General features: G+C 46.9%; 1 protein-coding gene across 1 annotated transcript in view; it reads left to right on the plus strand.

Annotated features, from left to right (window-relative positions):
• The first annotated feature begins 2,481 nt into the window (after window positions 1-2,481).
• Dmbt1 (deleted in malignant brain tumors 1) overlaps window positions 2,482-22,174 on the plus strand; it is a 69,802-nt gene continuing 50,109 nt past the window's right edge. Inside the window, 10 exon segments of the mRNA XM_042054166.1 lie at window positions 2,482-2,603; window positions 6,997-7,023; window positions 11,415-11,726; window positions 12,856-12,891; window positions 14,098-14,424; window positions 17,272-17,283; window positions 19,587-19,602; window positions 20,022-20,295; window positions 20,297-20,357; window positions 21,424-21,437. Of these exon segments, the coding sequence (XP_041910100.1) occupies window positions 2,543-2,603; window positions 6,997-7,023; window positions 11,415-11,726; window positions 12,856-12,891; window positions 14,098-14,424; window positions 17,272-17,283; window positions 19,587-19,602; window positions 20,022-20,295; window positions 20,297-20,357; window positions 21,424-21,437 (1,140 nt within the window). The 5' untranslated portion in view covers window positions 2,482-2,542.

Genomic DNA, 22,174 nt, shown 5'->3' on the forward strand with positions numbered 1-22,174 from the left:
CCGTCATACAGGTGGCACCTTTGGTTGGTGTCAGTGACTCAAAGTCCAACTGGGGGCCATTTAGGGCTCTTGTGTTTCCTGTGTGCCTATTTCTCCAACATAACCGTCATCTCTGGAGTTTCCTGGGATCACTGACTACCTAATCCATAAAGTTCAGGGCTATTCCTCCTTTGTTCCTGTGTCCCAAGATGTAAACCCATCTGGCATAGTGACAAGGTTCCCTATGTTCTCTTCAGTGTAGATATTCTCTATGTTGAGTAAGGTTCTGAACCCATGTACAGTGATGTAACACATCACTGGGCCCTATGTGACAGCCTTGGGTTTTGTTCTACAGGCTCTGAGCAGATGTATGTAGTCCAGAGCTAGGGCTTCAGTGCAGAAGTGCTCAGGCTAGGGTGGTTCATTCGGAGGGAAGTAGTTTTCCTTTTTTGATGGCCTAGATCAATCTACCTTTTGGGGTAGCCTAGTCCACCTGACTTTCCGTCAGTCTTGATTAATTTCAAACTAGCATTACCTTTCTGTTTGCCTCCTGATGCATACAATCCCCACCCTCCAAGAATTGTGCAGCTAAGTGTTAGACTCTAAGGCAGATCTGACTTGGGGGTTCACTTGATCACATCCTGCCCTCTCAGTGTTAGACTCTAAGGCAGATCTGACTTGGGGGTTCACTTGATCACATCCTGCCCTCTCAGTAGCTCCTGTCTTTTTAGACAGCTTGGGCACTGGTGACACCTTCGTTTCATGTTCATTTCTCCCTTGCAGATCCAGGTCACAGCTGATGGGAAAAGAGACCCTCCGGCTGGGCATCCTTTCTGCATGGCACTGCCCCAACATCAGCTGCTTGGCGCCATAAGCCTTCTGAGGGAGGAAATGGGTCCACCTCTTACTTCTGCCCAAAGGCCAATGACTGCCACTCTCCGACCCATCTGGGATTCAGCAAGAATCCATAGATAAGCTAAAGAAGCTGTGGTCGTGCTCATGCGTGCTCTGGCTTGGAGGTGATCTAGTCAATTCTCCCACATCTCCAACTTACTTGGGACCACATGCCCATGATCCAGGGGGGCAGTTGTGACACCAAGCCCTTAGAGGTGCCCAAAACAGTTCTTTGTGCAGAAACTGCCCGAGGAGGTCCATGACAGTCTCCTTTATCTGGGTAAGAGTTGCCCTTGGATACCATTCAGTTTCCTTGTTCTTATTTTGTGCTCCCAAACAAACTATTGGGATATAATTTCGTCTCTCAGGCAGACTCATTCCAAAGCCAAAGTACACTTCCATTGTCAATGACTAAAATTTCCTGGTGTACCAATAGTCTCTGAGCAGTGTAATTAGTGCACTTCCAACAATCTGAGTGTCCTGTGGTGAGTTTGGTTTCAGAGTTTATCATGGGTGATGGTGCTATTCTTATGAGCACCTTCCTTTAACAGAGCTGCCCCTGCTGTCTGAAGACCCTAGCCAGCATAGAAGTCAAGGCTGGAACATGACTTGCCTTTGGATAAAATTAGAGGCAGACTCTCAGCCCTTAATGGTGACTTCACAGTATCCCACTAGAATCAAGTACAGAGACCATGGGCTAAGAGTGCAGGTGAAGGAGCCGAGCTGCCCTGGGTTCTTATGAGACAAGGCCCTATTCACAAGGCCAGAAAACAGGCAATTCTGCTGAGCTGACTGCTTTCTACCACAGAGAGCATCTTATAGATGTCAAGCAACCTCCTAAGAGTGTGTGGGGTCTATTCGAATCCTGGGGTGCAGAATGGGTTGTCTCAAAGAGTGTAGGGGCATTTACATGGCAAACCCAAGGAAAGGGATTGACTGGAAGACAGAAAGAAAGAAGGGACAAGTTGTATACCTTTGTCAAGCCCCGAGAATCATACAGTGTGGTTGCTGAGGACAAGAAATCAAAGCTGGCTGAGACGGTTGGGGGTGGTTCAGCTTGAGGTCCTGCGTTCCTCAGCTCTTGGGCTGTGGCACCCGTGAGACCCCGATGTTGGTGGCTCATCTGTTGAAAGCTAGCATGGGTACATGGTCTGGGTGGGATGCTCCCTTATGCCCTCTGCTCTTTAGTTAGTAAGCAAGGGCATTCTCAGTCTTCTGAGCCTTGGTGATGCCCACAAGAGCCAGCTAGGAGGACAGCCTGCCAGTATAAACCATCCCAAACACATGCCTTCCCCTTGGCACCGTGTCTCTTATTTGCCCAACCACCCACATCCTGCTTCCCATAATTTCTTTCAGACTCTCCAAGATGAAAATCAAGGCCATTTTCAGGGAGCCGTTGGGAGTCTTCGATGCTCACCTAGAAGGAAGTTTTATCACTGAAGTCAGGCCCTCTGAATTGGGCAATAGCCAGATTGTTCATACCACAATCAATCAAACATGCCTAACCTTGTTCCCATGGATTAGCCAGGCAGTTAACAAAGTTCCTTACTTCCTTCATATCGATTTATAGCAGCAATAGAAATATACCACCCAGGAGGGCACACCTCCTTCCACCCAGGAACTTATAAATGTCAAGGAATTCCTACTGAAATCGAGAGGAACCTGCACAATGGGGATCTCCACGGTCATCTTCGAAATATGTCTTTTATGGGGTCAAGTTCTTTCTTCAGGTATTTTATCTCATTATTCATATTCATGAATTGGGCTTCTGCAAACCTGGGTCCTGGTGGGTTAGATGAATTTGTTCATGGCTGTGTGACTGTCCGTCTCAAGAAGGTTATTTGCTGATAACTGTAAATTCTTGCAAGCATGCAGAAGGAATGCTCTGTTTCTGCCCGAGAGCTACAAATGGTGGCTGCGAGAAAAAGCAGCTGTTCTGTCGATGTTTTCAGGGAGTCGTTCAATGAAGGGAATGATTGGCCATGCTTAGACGTCCCCAGGCTAGGAAAGGCTTATGGGCATTAAAAAGAGGCCTTAAACCTTGCTAAATACACAGGTGGTGTGCTGTGAAGACGGACAGACAACCTTCTATCAACACTCCGCATGTGCCTTATCTCTTGTCTGTCTGGCTCTGTGGCCAATATTTGCTGAGCAAAGCTGGGTCAGGTGACTGACAGACAGGACGTTGTCACCGCGCTAGTCACTTTCTTCCACTCTGTCGCTCTAACACGGCTTCATGTTCTCGGACTGTCAGATTATGAGCAAGGAAGACTTACCTGGCCAGTCCTTCCTTGGCACGGTTGAATCTGTGTCATCTCACAGAGGACAAGTCTGTCTGCCTGCTCTCTCTCTCTCGCTCTCTCTCTCTCTCCCTCTCCCTCTCCCTCTCTCTCTCCTTTCTTTCCCCCTCTATCTTTTCTCTCTTTCTCTGTCTCTGCCCATCTCTCTCTTCTGTCTCACCATCTCTGTCTCTCTGTCTCTCTCTTTCTGTCTCTGTCTCTCTGTCTCTGTCTCTCTCTCTGTCTCTGTCTCTCTCTGTGTCTCTGTGTCTCTGTCTCTCTCCTCCCCTACCTTCCCCATTCCTGGATATCTTATCTCTTCATCTCCTCGTAGTTCTTCTTTCCTTCTTTCCCTCCTTTGTCTCCTTTCTTCTATCTTCCCTTTCTCCCTTTCTTCCTTCCTTCCTTCCTTCCTTCCTTCCTTCCTTCTTTCCTTCCTTCCTTCCTTCCTTCCCTTCTTCTTCACACACCCTGACTTCCCCCACTTTGGTGTCTCTTTTGGCTACATTTCATATTTTTTCTAGATATCCAGATGAATTTCATAATGATCACCCTCTCCAGGCTGGGTGAGAGTACACTGAAGATGAAAACTCATTTGGGGGATGGCTTTCGTGAGAACACCTTCTCAACACCAAACCCTCAGGCTTGCACTGCTGACCAAGGGGTTCTAGACTGAGGCAGCCTAGGACTAGACAGGCTGTCTTCTTGGAGACTGTGAAATGGGAAGCAGGGCCAGCTTTCAGGGTGACAGACTTGCTCTGTCCCTGCCCAGTGACCTGAAATCACCAGTCTTGGAGGACAGATAACCAATTGTCTTGTCCTGTCCACAAAGAAACAAATGCAGTAGCACTATGGGGCTGAGGGAGTTTGTTATTTTAAAATGTATGCTTTATACACAGTTATGCACATGTGTGCATACATGCGTGCCTTCTTGCATGTTTATTCAAGCTTGTGGCTTCAGCACACAGTGGAGAACTGACCCTCTTCCACATGAGCTTCTCCAATTCAAGCCTGGTGACACCCCAAAGTTAGGCATCATCACCTCCATCGTTCATATGGGGGACACTAAGGCTCAGGAGACAGGCTATCTGGCAGTTGGGCCAGAGTTTGAACCCAGAGTAGGGTTTGCCGGAACTGCGATAGTTGCTATGGTGGGTTCAGCCGTGGCCTCCTCATTCAGGGAGCAGAGAGGGCAAATCTGCTGCATGGGTGACTTCAGTGCTGTACAAAGTCAGGTGTACTGCTCACATTGGGCAGGAGGGAGGCTGTGGCACCTCTGCTGCTCAGTGGCAGAGCCAGGAACATAAGAACATTGTTGGGATAGCAGCAGTGCCACAGCCTCTCTCCTGCAGCAGACCTCAGTGTACGCAATCACAAATGAGGCCATGTCCTCTGTTCTACAAACGGTTGTCAAGGAGTGAGGTCACCCAGGTAGGGCTATCAGGTAGAAAGCCTCAGGATGATGGATGTCCTATTCTAGGCATTCCCCGAATGCTGTATCCCTTAGGGTAGTGTGGATCTTGGAATATCTCCCAGAAGAGGAGACCAGGCAGGAGTGGGTAGGAGGGCACTGCCTTGGATTGCCAGTTGTGGCAAAGGCACTGTGAGGTGCAGGATGTTGTGGGGCACAGGGAGAGAGTAAGTGGCCATGGGAACTCGGTGAGATTTTGCTATGTTCTTTTAAATCTAAAATTAGCTAAAAAACAAAAAGAAACAAAAAATCTTTTTAACTTTACCTCCTTTGTTCCCATTCCTTTATAGCCTATGTTTTATAGGATGAGGGAGCCTCCTGTGAACACGTTCCTGGCAGGCTCCTTATTTGTACTTAGCCATCCTCAGTGTGGCTGAAGTCGTGTCCTATTTCCTAGGAAAGGCTGGGGAAATCTGAGCCAGGGTTTCCAGGCATTGTGAGTGGTGCTGGTTGGGGAGGATTCTCCAAGTTGCTGACATAATGGGCCCAAAAGGTCACAGCTGTTCCTTTTCAATTTCATCATTGCTGTGCTAATACATCCCTGGGCACACAGAACAACACTACTGAATGCTATTGAATATGGGGGGACCTGAGGCTTCACCACGATCCCAACTCCAAGCCTGCAGGCTGGCACCTCTTAGTCCCGTGCTGTCTCTGTGTCTCTGCCCCTGCGCACTGACATCTCCATGTCTCTCCATGCTCTTGCTGGTTCATACATTGCTTATCTCACGGAGACATGTCTATCTGTGTAACCCGGGATGTTGGCTTTCAAATACTAATTCTCCAGCCTCAGTCCCGCAGTACTGGGATTGCAGTTGTGAGCCACAGTGCCCAGCTCACCTTCTGGTTTCCTTTATTCTCCTTACAAAGGGTCCTGCAGGTCACTCACTGCACAAAGCTGTGGTTGCTACAGTGCAACTCCATCAGCACCACCTGTAGCCACAGTCTGCTCTCTCTTGCTGCTCTGGTCTCTAGAGCCAGTCTGTTTATCCTCTCCTTCACTAGCTTGTTCTACCTGCTCATTCTGATGGCCGGGGCATTGTACCCTTAGAAGGCCTTCCTGATTTATACTCAACATACTTAGAAACATACACACACACACACACACACACACACACACACACACACACACACACACCACAGAGAGAAATAGCCATACTTACATAGATACTTACATGGACAGAAATATACAGAGAGATACATACAGCAACACAGAAAAACATATACATATATTCTCACAGACAAATATGCACATGGCAGACAGATGTGACACAGAGCCAAAGTTTTACATACAAATAGACAAAGATACACACATATAGGCACACAGACACATACAAACCCAGACAGATACATAGAGACAGATATGGACATTAACACACAGGCACACACATACACTGTATGTCATCCAGTGGCTATTCACATTCTTATACTGCCTCTCAGCTAGACCTTGCCCCCTGTACAATACTGTCTGTTGGTGTCTCCAGAGGACTATTTATGCTAGAATTCTCAAGACGGCAGGGAACATACCTCGCTCACTTAGTCCCCGACTTAGTACATGTACCAAGAGCCTAACAATGTGCCTGGCTCACAAGAATACATTTCAACAAACAGGACAGAGGCAGTAACTGTGAGGCACCCAACCTCATGCCTCCTGCCAAACCCTGCTGTTTCCATAATATATGCATATACAAACTCACATATATGCACAAATGCTAAACCAGGAACAGCATTAACTACATCCTCACCATTCCCAAGAAGTTATCTCCATCACATAGGAGGTTGGTTCTAAGAATTCCCTTGCTTATACCCAAACCCTCCCATACTCAAGTCAATATATAAACTGTTGTGTCTCCCACACTTGTCCTCCTGCATCCTCCCAGTCCTCCCCAGTTACAGCCCCTGATAGAACACCAAGGCTGGGTAAGTCGTTTCCGTGCCTCAATGCTCCTGGGATGAGGGCAGAGTGAAAGCTTCTGCCTGCTCAGTACAGGTGCAGATTTGTCTCCTCATAGTTTCGGTCCATTGCCTGTGTAATCTGTGAATTAAGTCATGGTGCCTGTGTAATGTGGGACAGGACCCATGGAGTCTGTGTAATCGTGAAGGAAGCCATGGACACAGAGTGCCGATTGGAATCTACTAAGACTGTTTTGCTCTTTTGATCAGTGAAAACAGAACCTCAGCGTTAGACTTTGTCTTTGGGGAGCCCACACAGTAGAGGTTTAAGAGCTTTCTGTTCAGGGGTTGGTGGACTTGACCTTGGGCATTCCTGGTTGATCAATGCATAAGAGTTGGCACTATTTCTCCCCAGTTAGGTTTTCCCCGGGATTCCTGTGGGTGAAACACACAATCTGAATTCGCTTTATTCCCTTACAGCTTCTCAATCAAGCTATCCAACACCTGGTAAGTACTTTGAAAAGATGGACTGTATCAGTTTAGAGCTTCCCCTATGTCATAATTAACACTGCCTCACTAAATGTTATCTAATGAGACAAGGAAGCATTAAATAATCTGTCTGATCTGGACATGTAATGATACCAGAAGCTTCTGCCAGCTGGAGCATAAAGGGTCAGGTGGTAACACAGGTGCAGTCTTCAATCTGATGTTACTCCTGCCTCAGATTTCAGTGTGTGTCAGAATCTATTAGATTATCTGATTGCACAGCCTGGAACTCACATCCTTCCCTCAAGGGATTCTGCCTTGGAGACCCAGAGTGGCTCAGGGGTCTGTGCTTTAGCAGATGATATGTGTTGATAACCTGCCCTCCTCCACATTCTGGGAAATCTCCTGCCTGGCCCAAGACTAATATACTAATATTAGCAAGGTTACAGGGCCATTAGTTTGCTAAGACTTCAAAAAACCCAAGAAAAATAGGTACACATATTCTCTCTCTCTCTCTCTGTCTCTCTCTCTCTCTCTCTCTCCTCTCTCTCTCTCTCTCTCTCTCTCTGAGTTCCATGTAGGTCACACTGACCTCAGACTTGCTGTGTAGGCAAGACTATTGAACTCCTAATCCTTTTACCTCTAATTCCAGAGTTCTGGGATTCACGATGGGCTGCCCTGCCCAACTCTTCTTGTTAATCATATCTGAAATCATGTATACTTCATCTCCAACACACATGCTTTTATTTTATTTCACAAAAAAAATTTGATCAGGACCTTGGGCAATGGGCATAGCCAAGATTGAACCAGAGATTCCCCTGTCCCTAACAGGAGTGTACAGTGCAGTTGAGGCTAATTTTGTAACCTGTATGAGTGCATTTCTAAATAGTGGGTCCTTTTTTGGCTACTGGTTGGGTTGGGATTCAGATTGCTTTGAATAAAGCTGTGATAAAACACTGGCTATAAGCAACTTGGAGGGGGGAGGGTTTGTTTGGCTTTCAGGTTACAGTCTGTCTTCCAGGGAAGCCAGGGCAGGAGCCCAAGGCAAGAACCTGGAGGAACTGATGCAGAGGCCATGGTGGAGCCCTGCTTGCTGGATTCCGAGCTCATGCGTAGCTAACAATATTATACAGCACAGGCTCACCTGTCCAGCTCAGTGGACTGGCATTCCCCCATCAATTATCCAGCAAGAGAAATTTCCACAGACATGGCCTTCTGCAAATATGATTTAGATAAACCCAGCACTTGAGACTCCTTCAAGTGACAGCTCTGGCAGGGTGATAGTGGAGCTAGCCAGGATAGGTGGCCAGCCCTGATGCTGGTCCTGCTCCTGTCTGGTGGAATCCAAGTGCAGCTTTGGGTACAGAGTCAGGGATGGAGTGGAGATGAGAGGCGTGGGTGTCAAGCTGCTGGGCAAACTCCACCAATCCCTGTCCTTCACCTTCCTTCTTCTCTCTGCCCTTCAGTCACTTGATGGGTGAAATTAGCTTGAGCCTAGTGTCAGAAAAGCTAGCTGGAAACACTCACTGGTTCTTCCTTGTACAATAAGAGTTGTTCTTGCAAAGGTAAATAACGTCATCAAAGCTAGATAACTTGCTATGTACCCCAACTCAAAGAGTTTTCATGTATGAAATGGACACATCAGAATTTAAAGTAGAGACTTGAGAAATGACTTAATGCTCATTAAGAGCACACACTGTATTTAAGTATAGTGTTTTTTCTTTTTGTTTTTTTGACACAGGGTTTTTCTGTGTAGCTCTGACTGTCCTGGAAGTTCTTCTGTAAACCAGGCTGGCTTCGACCTCACAGAGATCCTCCAGCCTCTGCCTCCTGAGTGCTGAGATTAAAGGCTGGTGCCATCACTGCCCAGCATAGTTTTAAGCGCCCAGATTGGGCAGCTTATAGCCACCTATAACTCCAACATGAGTGGCTCTGACACCCTCTTCTGGCCTCTGTGGACACCTGTACTTATGTGCACATACCCACACACAGACACTTGCCCGTGCACATAATTAAAAATAAAACAACACTTTCAGAATTAAAAATATTGCACATAATCTATGCTCAACTAATACAGGTAATATGTGCTATTATCATGAAACCTTAATATTTTGAGGTATGTATCATTAATACCATTTTGCAAATTGGAAAAATAAGACATAGTTAGATAATTTGTCAATATTTGCATGTCTAAGATTCTGTGGCTGAAAATGGAAAGTTGTGTAGTGGTGTTTCATTTGGATTTTAATAAATAAAGTTTTCCTGAAGACCAGAGAGCAAAGCAGCCACACTGGCCATCCTTACAGACCAGGCAGTGGTGACACTCACCTTTAATCTCAGTAGCCTCCCTAGCTTTCCATAGAAACTGGGCAGTAGTGGTGCACACCCTTAATCGTAGAACTAGAGAGGATGGGAGGAGACAGCTCTCAGCTCAGTCTCAATCTGAGGTTTTCCTGAGGCAGAATCACATTTTCGGACTGAGGTGAGAGCCATTGTGGCTATTTACCAATTTTTTTTCCCATTCAGAGCATGCCCATCTCTGTCCTGAAGGCTCATCTGTGTCCCCTGGTTTGTCCTTGAGTTTCATCCCAACACAGTACACATAATTTAGTTACTTCCATGCCCTAAGTGCTTCTGCATTTGCCAGGAATTGTGGTGCACACCTTTAATGCCAGTACTCAGGAGACAGAACCAAGTAGTTTCCTGAAAGTTTAAAGTTCAATATTGTCTACATAAGGATTTCTAGTTTAGCCGAATCAATATGGTGAGATCCCCCAACTCTCTCTCTCTCTCTCTCTCTCTCTCTCTCTCTCTCTCTCTCTCTCTCACACACACACACACACACACACACACACAGTGTTTCAGCATCCTCTCCATCCTCATGAGGGTCAAAAGGGCCATGGTATTCAACTGTCAGAAGTCACCCTCTACCAATTCTTTGCTTGCGGACTTCTGTGTGAGTTTACAGGGGAGGCCACAGAGGACCACTGCTTGTGCCACTGTGCTCCTGGCATGATAAAGCCACTCCCTCTTCTCGAGTACATGTATTGAGAGAAGAAGACATGTCCTGGCAGGGACTCAGGGGAAGCTTTGTGACCAACCTCCAGTGAGGGTTAAACTGAAGCTGGAGGTTCTCTAGGGGGACATCCACAGAGTGACCAGCAGAGGGCAGCAAGATGGCTCATTCAGACGCAGAGTGCACCTTGGGAATATCTTGGAATGCTCAGTTGTCCTTTGCCCATCCCCCTCCACCCCTGTGAAGATCTCCAACAGCAGCACCCATCTGTCCCCCCCTCACCTTTTATCCATTCCAAGCTACCACTTGATACCACAGAGTACTCACAGCCGCCAGGTAGACACAGCAAAGCCACACCCAGGATCCTGCTGTCAGAATGCTGAATATGTTGTCCTGGGGTGTGTGTGGGGGGAGCTACCAGCACTCACCTGCTGTCTGTTTCCTCACACAAGTAGCCCAGATTTTCACTGTAAGTGACTTAGGGGCACCACACCATGCAGAAGCATGCTGCCTACAGACTCCCCCGTCATGCTGATCCTTATGTTGGAAGAGCAGGCTGGAGAAGTAGGGGAGACTTCTGTTAGATGAGTACCATTGCATCCTTGAACCTGATGAGGATGGAGAGGGCCCTGAACCACTCGTGTGTGTGTGTGTGTGTGTGTGTGTGTGTGTGTGTGTGTGTGTGTGCGTGAGACAGGGTATCACCATGTAACCCTGGCTGAACGGGAACTCCTTATGTAGACAATATTGAACTTGAACTAGCAGAAATCTACCTGGTTCTGCTGCCCAACTGCTTTGCTAAAATGAAACTCTAGGTTCAACCAGGAGACACAGACGAGCCTTCAAGGCGGCAATGGGCATGAAGCACACCATTCAGAAGGTATGGCTGTGTCTCTGATCGGCAAGTATAGGTAAGACGTAGGCAGAGGCAGAGCTGAATGGAGAGGCCCCAGAGCAGGGTGGTTTCAGGAGGATGGGCACAGAGCCTGGTGTGACAGCCTTGGTGAGATGTGGGAGGAGAGGTGGAGAGAGAGTCATCAAACTTGATGTCTGCATTCCCAGCACACTGGCCCAGGGTGGCACAGGGTGGCGTCATGGATCCCAATGGAGGAGGAGACTGAGTTTGCAGTGGATAGAAAGGGATAACCAGAAGCTGATGGAATGTGAATCTAGAGTTCTGCCCTGGACTGTCAGGGTTAAATCAGGACTGAAGAGGTGACTTTGAGAGTGGCTTGTCTGGAATTTTCCAGAAAAATTGGGAAGACTATGAAGCAGGTACTATTTCAGGTCCAGGGTGGGGAACCAAATAAGACAGCACTGGAGGTCAGAGGAGGAAGGGGCACAAGGCGGTGCCCACGCAGAACAGCATGGAGCAGCTCCCGCTGTGTCAATGCAGGTTTGCCTCTGAGGCTTGTGAATGGCAGTGACCGGTGTCAAGGCCGGGTGGAGGTCCTCTACCAAGGCTACTGGGGCACCGTGTGTGACGACAGCTGGGACACCCAGGATGCAGATGTCGTCTGTCGGCAGCTCGGCTGTGGCCATTCAGTATCAGCACCCGGAGGGGCCCATTTTGGTCAGGGCTCAGGGAACATTCTCTTGGGAGCTGTGTACTGCTCAGGACAGGAACCCTACCTGTCCAGCTGTCAGCATGATGGCTGGTACAACCATGACTGTGGCCACAGAGAAGACGCCGGAGTCGTGTGTTCAGGTAGTGCTGCCGTTGCTTCTAGCTGTTGCATGCACACTCTTGGGCAACACCGTGCTTATATGTTTACATGTGCGTGTATGCCTGCATGTGCAGAGCATATAGCTGCTTATTTGCTTTGCTGTGAGTCATGCCTTAATTGATGTTATGGGCTGCATACACCAGTCTCTTTTCATATATGAAGACACTGAAGCTCTGAGCATCACAGGCTGGGAAGTAATGAGGACAGGCTCTATCTCATCAGAGCTCTCTGATGCCATCACTATGAGGGGTGGTGCCAGGATCATCCTTGACCTAAAGGGAAGTAGTTGATGAGGCAACTGCTGCCGGTTCTTACTAATATGTCCAAACTAATTCAAAGCAAAGAGTGGCCAATATGTCCTCTTTATTGGGCAAGCAAAAAACACTCCCCCAGAGGGATGACAAATTCTCCCATATCCAACCAAGCAAGTCCCAAAACAAGGTATCTCATTGATTATATGATATCCATTCAAATACCAAGGCATTTTTCAATCTACAAAGAAGTCACCCAGGAAACCAGTCCATTGTGTGTCCCCAAGAGGATTTGCTAATTTAATCATCAATAGGCAGCTGCTCTGTGGCCTCCGGGACTGTGTACATGTCACGACCAGCATAGTGTGGCTGTGGTGATCCAGACCCCACCTGAGAATAGTGTTGAAGAAGCAGGCTCCTCCAAGCAGCCACTTTGTGAGCAGGTTTCCTCTGCCATTCTGCAATAACCTCAGGAAGTCCCCTCTCTTTCTAGTTGGGGCCACTTTATCGGGCATATTTTAGTGATGGCAAATGTTTATAGTGAGGTGTTGTGTTTGAACTGCAGAAATAGCCAGATAACTTTCTGAATTCAGATTTCATCTGGCTGTTTCCTATCTTGAACCTTGCTTGGGGCTGCTAGTGACCTGGGTGGTATTTGGGATGGAGTAGAAGCAGAGGAGTTGAACGAGGGTGAGGGACAAAAGATGCTCATGGTGACATCTCAGCGGCAAAGTAACAGAAAGAAGAAATGATAGCGTATCACTGAGAGAAGGCCTTTAGCATGTGAGATGTCAGCTCCAGCTTCTGAGATTCAAGTGAGGACCAAAATCCAGTGACTTCTTCCTTTCTCATTTTGCAGATGTTATCTATGAGACTACAAGCGTGTCCACAGAAGGTAGCATGTTTTATGTTCCGAGACTACACACACTTACCTCTGATTTAGAAGATGGGCAGAAGCAAGGGGATGGGGTGGTGTGTGTGTGTGTGTGTGTGTGTGTGTGTGTCTGTTTGTATTGTTAAAACTTAGAGAAGCTAGGATCGGGTCCTGATTGTTGGAGCTTTCCTCTGTCATTACCCATTTGTCTCTGTGTGAAGAAGTCAGTCAGCAATGGAGTGGGTTTCTCCATGGTCTCTAAATTTAGTGTTATGTCAGAAAACACTCTGAACTAGAGGATCAAGATAAGACAAGATTCCAGAGAGGTTTCCATGGCAGAAGGAGACTGATGATACAGTGTGGGATCCATTCTGAGTCCCTTCAAAGGGTCCCGTTAGTCCAGTGCAAAACCCATGTGGACCTTTGTCATGTCTAAACATGTTAGGTACTTGAAGCTTGACTTCAGTGGTAAGTTCACATCAGTGGTCCTGGTAACCAGCAACGACAAAGTTCACAGTTCTCTAGTGTGCTGTTATTGTAGACAGAAGGTAAGCTCATGGGGCAGTCTCCTGACCCAGCTCAGTGGGGTGAACAATAGCTTCTATTCATGTTTAGTACTGTTTTATTGGGCCTGAAAAAACAGTTCTGATAACACATCTCACCCTTGTCTGGGTAAGAGGCCGGTAAGAGCCTTTGCCAAAGATCCATGAACTTGTCTCCTGCCAGGGAGCTCATCAATCTGTCCCTTGGGACAGTCACAGAGCAGTGTGGGTCAGGGTGTGACTGGATGTACCCATGTGCAGTCTGTGTATTAGGAGTTGGAAGACTGTGATTGTTCTCTGTCCTTGAAAGAGCACACATTCTACAGAGTAGGCTGGTATCCTGAAGAGAGTATAGCACTCAAAGGCCTTAGTTAAAAGTTGTAGCAGGTGTCTCCAGGAGAGATTCAACCTATGTCAGCACTGCAGACACAAAGCCATCCTGATTACAGACACACCTTTCACATCCAGAACAGAAGTAGTGAGCTTTCAGTAAGGGTGCCAAGGCAAGTAATAGGGGTAAGGTCTTCCAAAGACGGCACTGACAAAGTACAGAGGGAGGGCCTCACATGCTGTATTGACTTAATCCCCATGAAAGAGCTGCCCAGGAATGCACATACTCTGCCATCTATGCAGGAACAGGAAGGAGAATCCCCCTTGTTTTTTTGTTTTTGTTTTTGTTTTTTAGGAACAACAGAGTCTGATTTGGCTGTGAGGCTGGTGAATGGAGCAGACAGGTGTCAGGGTCGCGTGGAGATCTTTTACCAGGGTTCCTGGGGCACTGTGTGTGACGACAGCTGGGACACCAATGATGCCAATGTGGTGTGCAGGCAGCTGGGCTGTGGCTGGGCCGTGTCTGCCCCCGGAAATGCCCGGTTTGGGCAGGGCACAGGGCCCATTGTCCTGGATGACGTGGCCTGCACAGGGCATGAGTACTATCTGTGGAGCTGCTCCCACCGAGGCTTCCTCTCCCATAACTGTGGACACCAGGAGGACGCTGGAGTCATCTGCTCAGGTTTGACCAGAGATCCTTAGTTCTTACAGCCATTAATGGGGTATGGTATGGTTGCTTTTCTCAACCCCAGAACTCCATTGCGGCCGTGTGCATCTCAGCCCTCTAAGACACGTGAATACCGAGGTCCTGTCCTTCTCAGCTGCTGATGGTGTTGTTTTTATTCTTTTTCTCTTTTGGCTCCTTGCTCTTTCGGAGGCCTCCCACCCAGCTCCCAAATAAATCACACACAGTGGGTTACTTTTCCTTATAAAGGCCAGTCCTTAGCCTGGCTTGTTCGAGCTAGCTTTTCTTAACTTCAATTATCCCATCTGTCCTTTTCCTCTGGGCTTTTACTTTCTCTGTTTATGGACACCTTTCTTTCCTTCTTTCCTTCTTTTCTTCTTTCTTTCTTTCTTTCTTTCTTTCTTTCTTTCTTTCTTTCTTTCTTTCTCATTCTGCAGCTGCTGTGTAGTTGGGTGGCTGGCTGCCTGCATCCTCCTTTCCTTCTTCTCTTGCTTCTTTATCCTCTCCATTTTTCCATCTGTTTACTTCTCTCTGCCTGCCTGCCCCACTGATCCTTTCCTGCCAAGTTATTGGCCATTCAGCCCTTTATTAGGCTAATCACGGGCTTTGGAGAGGTAATGTAACATAGCTTCACAGAAGTAAACAAATATTACATATAAGAAGGCAACACATCTTTCCACCATTAAGGAAAATTTTCCACACCACAAACAAATAAAACTCATCTTCAAATAATATTCTACAGCATTGAGTCAGGGCCTTCACAATCCTCTCAGTTACCCAGGGCTCCAGCATTCATGTGAGACAAATAATTCATGGAAGGACAGCATCAGGCCCCAGACTTGAGAAAGCAACAGGGTCAGCATGCACATCCTCCTGCAAGCTGTAACCTAGTACTGGTTTGCAGAGATGTAACCAGTTTCTGTATGACTTTGCCATGTTCAGAGCGCAAAGCAATACAGCGCTAGGAGGGGAGCAAACTACGTCTTTCCTGCCAGTGTTTCCCTGCATCCTTCTCAGAAAGCACTGCAGAGAGAACCTTTTGGGAAAATTTCAATACTCTTTACTCTCTTCCTGCTGTACTAATACCAGGGTTCTCCCAGATTCAGGTTCAATAGCCCAATCATGAGCACAGGGGAAGAAGTTACAAATGACTGTTGAGGGTTTGGCTGTGGCAGGATAGTCATATTTCATGTGTCCCCAAGCCACATGGAAAGAAGTAGAGAAGCAGGGGATTGAGAACCGCGAGCATTGCTAGAGTCCTACAGAATCCTAGTCCTGTGAGGGTGCATCTTTAGGTGGTCATCACTCATTGCCGAGGGTACCCTTGGCTGTCTATCTGTATCACAATGCAGAGCCTTGCTGTTCTGTCCCAGAGGTGCTGATGACTTTCTTACTTGCGTTTTTAAGCTTCAGAAGCCCAGGTCCCATCTGGGGCAGGGGAGTATAGGGTAGAACTCCATGAACTACTTCATAGCTCATGGCTCCTTCTGGAAGCCCCTGCCCTTCCTTTCCAGCCTCTGCTAGGTTTGTGAAAATGCTGAGTCTGTCCTCCCTGTGGTCTTGGTGAACTATGGGGCACTTTGTATCTCGCTGTCCTTCTACTCACAGGTGATCATTCCACACCTAGCTTGGGCAAATCTCCACAACTAGAACTGGAGCGTCCCTGTTCTCCTGGTCACTTTTGGAGTCAGGCTCTTTCTGTTAGTACTATGGCACTGACAGGACACCCACTACTCACCTCAGTGGGGGTTTTCCTACACATGTTACTACTTATGTGATTATCCTTGGTCTTTCCTATTCAAGGCTAACGAAGTCTGTCTATGAATAGTTGTGTGAACACACCACAGGGCATATAGAACCCCCTTGCTGAATGCTATCAAACATGGAAGGCTTTAGGATTTACCATGCTATTGACTACAAGCCTGCACGGTGGCACCTCATGGTCCCATGGTCCTGTGTCTTTGTGTCTCTGTCCATTCATGCTGACTTCTCTGTATATTTCAGTTCCTCCATGTTCTTCTGTTTTCAACCTTGCTTATCTCACGGAGACATGTCTATCTCCATAACCCTTGCTGCTGGCCTCCAAGTACCTAATTCTCCAGCCTCAGCCCCACAGTACCAGGACTGCAACTTTGAGCCACGTGCCCAGCACAGCTTCTGGTTTCCTTTATTCTCCTTACAAAGGGTCCTGCAGGTCACTCACTGCACAAAGCTGTGGTTGCTACAGTGCAACTCCAACAGCGCCACCTGTGGCCACAGTCTGCTCTCTCTTGCTGCTCTGGTCTCTAGAACCAGTCTGTTTATCCTCTCCTTCACTAGCTTGTTCTACCTGCTCATTCTGATGGCTGGGACATTATTCCCCTTAGAAGACCCTTCCTGATTTATACTCAACATACTTAGAAACATTCACACATACATACATACACACACACACACACACACACAGACAAAGGTAGATGACATGCACAGAGATATAACCACATTACCTTAGAAACTTCTATGGATAGAAACATACAAACATACAGAGAGATACATGCCTGAACACAGAAACACATGTGTAATCTGTGAAGAAAGCCATGGACACAGAGTGCCGAGTGGGATATTACTAAGGCCGTTTTTTTCTCTTTTGGCCAATGAAAATGAAACCTCAGTGTTAGACTTTGTCTTTGGGGAGCCCACACCGCAGAGGTTTAAGAGCTTTCTGTTCAGGGGTTGGTGGACTTGACCTCAGGTGTTTCTGGTTGATCATTGCATAAGAGTCAGCGCTATTGCTCCCCAGTTAGGTTTTCCCCGGGATTCCTGTGGGTGAAACACACAATCTGAATTTGCTTTATTCTCTTACAGCTTCTCAATCAAGCTATACAACACCTGGTAAGTACTATGAAAAGATGGACTGTATCAGTTTAGAGCTTCCCCTATGTCATAATAAACACTGCCTCACTAAATGTTATCTAATGAGACAAGGAAGCATTAAATAATCTGTCTGATCTGGACATGTAATGACAAGAGAAGCTTCAGCAGGTAGAGCATAAAGGGTCAGGTGGTAGTACAGGTGCAGTCTTCAATCTGATGGTGCCCCTGCCTCAGATTTCAGTGTGTGTCAGAATCTATTAGATTATCTGATTGCATGGCCTGAGACTCACATCCTTCCCTCAAGGGATTCTGACTTGGAGACCCAGAGTGGCTCAGGGTCTGTGCTGTGTCGTCCTCCACACTCTGGGGAAACTCCTGCCTGGCCCAACATTAATAAGACTTTAATTTTATGCATGATTATATGGCCATTTGTTTGTTCAGACTTCACAAAGCAAGAAAAGTCTATGTATATTTTTCATTTAGTTTGTTGAGGCCCATTTAGCTCACACTACTCTCAGACTTGCTGTGTAGGTAAGGCTACCTACCCTTGGACTCCTGATGCTATACCTCAGTTCCATAGTTCTGGGATTCCAGGAGTTTGTCATCCTGCCCAGCTCTTGTTTATTATACCTGAAATGATATATTCCCAACCTTCAGCCCACCTGGTTTTATTTCCTTTTTGGAAAAAAAATATTTTGATTAAGACCTTGGGCAGTGGACATAGCCAAGCTTGAAACTACAGATTCCCCCAACCCCAACAGGAGTGTACAGTGCAGTTGAGGTTAATTTTGTATCCTTTATGAGTCCATATTTAAACAGTGAATCCTCTTCTAATCTGAGTTTGGTTTTTCTTTAGATTATCCGTACCAAGATCCAACAATGAATGGTAAGGATTTTTTCTTTGCTCTTAGTCTCTGGCTTTAGTCTTCTGGTTGAGTTGGAATCCTGTTTTCTTTCTGTTGCTGTGATAAAACACTGGCCATAAGCAACTAGGAGGGGAAAGGGTTTGTTTGGCTTACAAGTTAGAGTTCATCATCTAGTGAAGACAAGGTAGGAGCCCAAGGTAGAAACTGATGTAGAAGCAGTGGAGGAGCCCTGCTTGCTGGATTCCTAGGTCATGCGTAGCTAACAATATTATACAGCATAGCCTACTTGTCCAGGTCAGTGGGCTGGCATTCCTCCATCAATTATCCAACAAGAGAAATTCCCAAAGACATGGCCTTCTGCAGATGTGATTTAGATAAACCCAGCAGTTGAGACTCCTTCAAATGACTCAGCTGTGGCAGGGTGACAGTGTAGCTAGCTAGGACAGGTGGTCAGCCCTGCTGCTGGTCCTGCTCCTGTCTGGTGGAATCCAAGTGCAGCTTTGGGTACAGAGTCAGGGATGGAGTGGAGATGAGAGGCTTGGTTGTCAAGCTGCTGGGCAAACTCCACCAATCCCTGTCCTTCACCTTCCTTCTTCTCTCTGCCCTTCAGTCACTTGATGGGTGAAATTAGCTTGAGCCTAGTGTCAGAAAAGCTATCTGTAAGCACTCACCAGTTCTTCCTTTGTGTAATAAGGGCCATTCTTGCAAAGGTAAATAGCACCATGAAAGCTAGGTAACTTGATATATACCCCAACCCAAATAGTTTTCATGTATGAAATAAATACATTGAAAGGTAAAGAGGAAACTGGAGAGTGGGTACAGTCATTTATAGCACACACGCTACGTATGTTTTGTTTTTTTCTTCTTTGTCTTTATGAGATGGGTTTTTCTGTGTAATTCTGTATGTCCTAAAATTTGTATTTTATTTGTATTCTGGACTTGAATGCACAGATATTCTGCAGTCTCTGCCTTCCAAATTCTGAGATTAAAGACCACTGCTCAGTACAGTTTTAAGCACCCAGATTAGGCAGCTTATAGCCACCTATAACTCCAACATGAGTGGCTCTGACACCCTCTTCTGGCCTCTGTGTACTGATGTGCACACACCCATACACAGGCACATGCCCGTGTGCATAATTAAAAATGAAACAAATGTTTCAAGTATGGGAAGTATTGCACATAATCAATGCTCGCTTAATACAAGCTTTATGTGCTATTATGAAACCTTCTTAACAAGTTGAGGTGTCATTGATCTCATTTTTTAGATAGGAAAGCTAAGACATAGTTTGATAACTTGTCAATACTTGCATGTTTATGATACCGTAATTGAAAATGTGAAGGTGGGATTTGAACTCAGAACTGCCTAGGTAAGACCATCTTTGTTCAACCAGGCTGAGAGCTTGCGGACTTCTGTGTGAGTTTATAGGGGAGGCCGCAGAGGACCAGTGCCTGTGCCGCTGTGCCGCTGTGCCCCTGGCATGATAAAGCCACTTCCTCCCCTGAGTACATGTATTGAGAGAAGCAGAAATGTCCTGGCAGGGACTCAGGGGAAGCTTTGGGACCAACCTCCCGTGAAGGTCAAACTGAGACTGACAGTTCTCTAGGGGGACAAGTCATGAAACTTGATGTCTACATTCCCAGCACTCTGGCCCAGGGTGGCACAGGATGGTATCATGGATCCCATGGAGGTGGACACTGAGTTTGCAGTGGTAGAAATGGGTAACTGCAGGCTCATGGAATGTGAATCTAGAGTTCTGCCCTGGGACTCTCAGGGTTAAATCAGGACTGAAGAGGTGACTTTGAAGGCTCCTTGTCTAAAATTTTCTAGAAACTGGAGGTCAGAGGAGAAAGGGGCACAACGAGGTGCTTGTGCAGAACAGCATGGAGCAGCTCCCGCTGTGTCAATGCAGGTTTGCCTCTGAGGCTTGTGAATTGCGGTGACCGGTGTCAGGGCTGGGTGGAGGTCCTCTACCAAGGCTACTGGGGCACCGTGTGTGACGACAGCTGGGACACCCAGGATGCAGATGTCGTCTGTTGGCAGCTCGGCTGTGGCCATTCAGTATCAGCACCCGGAGGGGCCCATTTTGGTCAGGGCTCAGGGAACATTCTCTTGGGAGCTGTGTACTGCTCAGGACAGGAACCTTACCTGGCCATGATGGTGGTACAACCATGACTGTGGCCACAGGGAGGATGCCAGAGTCCTGTGTTCTGGTATTGCTGCCGCCGTTTCTAGCTGTTGCATGAATACTCTTAGGCAACATGTGTTTACGTGTGTACATGTTTAGGTGTTCTAACTTGTACTGCTGTGAGTCATGCCTTAATTGATGTTATGGGCTGCATACATCAGTCTCTCTTCATAGATGAAGAGACTGTGGCTCTGAGCATCGCATCTGGGAAGTGGTGAGGACAGGCTCTTTCTCATCAGAGCTCTCTGATGCCATCACTATGAGGACTGGTGTCAAGATCAGCCTTGACCTAAAGGACAGTAGTTGATGAGACGATTGCTGGTTCTTACGACCTAAATGTCCAAACTAATTCAAAGAGTGGCCAATATGTCCTCTTTATTGGGTATTATATGACAAGCAATAAACACTCCCCCAGAGGGATGACAAATTCTCCCAGATTCAACCAAGCAAATCCCAAACAAGGTAACTCATTGATTATATGATATGCATTCAAATACCAAGGCAACCTTCAATCTACAAAGAAGTCACCCAGGAAACCAGTCCATTGTGTGTCCCCAAGAGGATTTGCTAGTTTAACCATCAATAGGCAGCTGTTCTGTGGCCCCCAGGACTGTGTACATGTCACGACCAGCATAGTGTGGCTGTGGTGATCCAGACCCCACCTGAGAATAGTGTTGAAGAAGCAGGCTCCTCCAAGCAGCCACTTTGTGAACAGGTTTCCTCTGCCATTCTGCAATAACCTCAGGAAGTCCCCTCTCTATCTGGTTGGAGCCACTTTATCAGGCATATTTTAGTGATGGCAAATGTTTATACTGAGATGTTGCATTTGAACTTCAGAAATAACCAAATAACTTTTTAAATTCAGATTTCATCTGGCTGTTTCCTATCTTGAACCTTGCTTGGGGCTGCTAGTGACCTGGGTGGTATTTGGGATGGAGTAGAAGCAGAGAAGTTGAACGAGGATAAGGACAAATGATGCTCATGGTGACATCTCAGCGGCAAAGTAAGAGAAGGGTCAGTATCAGATTCAGCAAGGAAATGGCAGCGTATCACTGAGAGAAGGCATTTAGCATGTGAGATGTCAGCTCCAGCTTCTGAGATTCAAGTGAAGACCATCATCCAATGACTTCTTTCTTTCTCATTCTGCAGATGTTATCTATGAGACTACAAGCGGGTCCACAGAAGGTAACATGTTTTATGTGGTATCTCTGTGGTCTTATTGTCCCCAGAACCTACAGGCTCACCTCTGATCCAGTAGATCAGCAGAAGGCAGAGGATGTGGATCTTAAGCCCCCAGGGGAAATTTCTCAACAAGGTTTCAAGTTTACAAGTCATTTATGCATGGATTAAATCCCTGCTTGGTGGGGGGGATCCTTCTGACGAGTTATCTGCAAGGGGCTCCAAGGTGTTCTTGTTTCTAGGGTCTGTTGATGATCCTCAGAGCCCTGAGGCCCCCATGCTCCACATGGAACCTTGGTCAGCCTAGGGAGCTGAATTTGGCCTTGGTGCCTGGAGAGGAAGACAAAGTCTGCTCAACCAGCACCCTTGTCATATCCTTCCCTCTGGGCCATAGAAAGTTCTCTGGGAAGTCTTTGTTCTCCACTCTGGGACATCACAGATGCTGTTTTCCTCTCTGACATCCTCCACTGAGAGATGTTGGTGGCACATCAGAACAGTTTAGAGCCTGTCAGCCTGGGCTTTGGGAAGGAAAATCACTTCCTTTCCTCCAGGTGGTTTTTTGATTCTAGGTCATCAGCAAGAATAGTCTCCATCCACACGAAGGCCTCTGGCCAGCCCAAAATTTCTTGGGAATCTAAACGGCCCACAGATCAGCCATTGTTC

This window comes from Arvicola amphibius, chromosome 1 (assembly GCF_903992535.2).
Source record: "Arvicola amphibius chromosome 1, mArvAmp1.2, whole genome shotgun sequence".
Taxonomy (NCBI): domain Eukaryota; kingdom Metazoa; phylum Chordata; class Mammalia; order Rodentia; family Cricetidae; genus Arvicola; species Arvicola amphibius.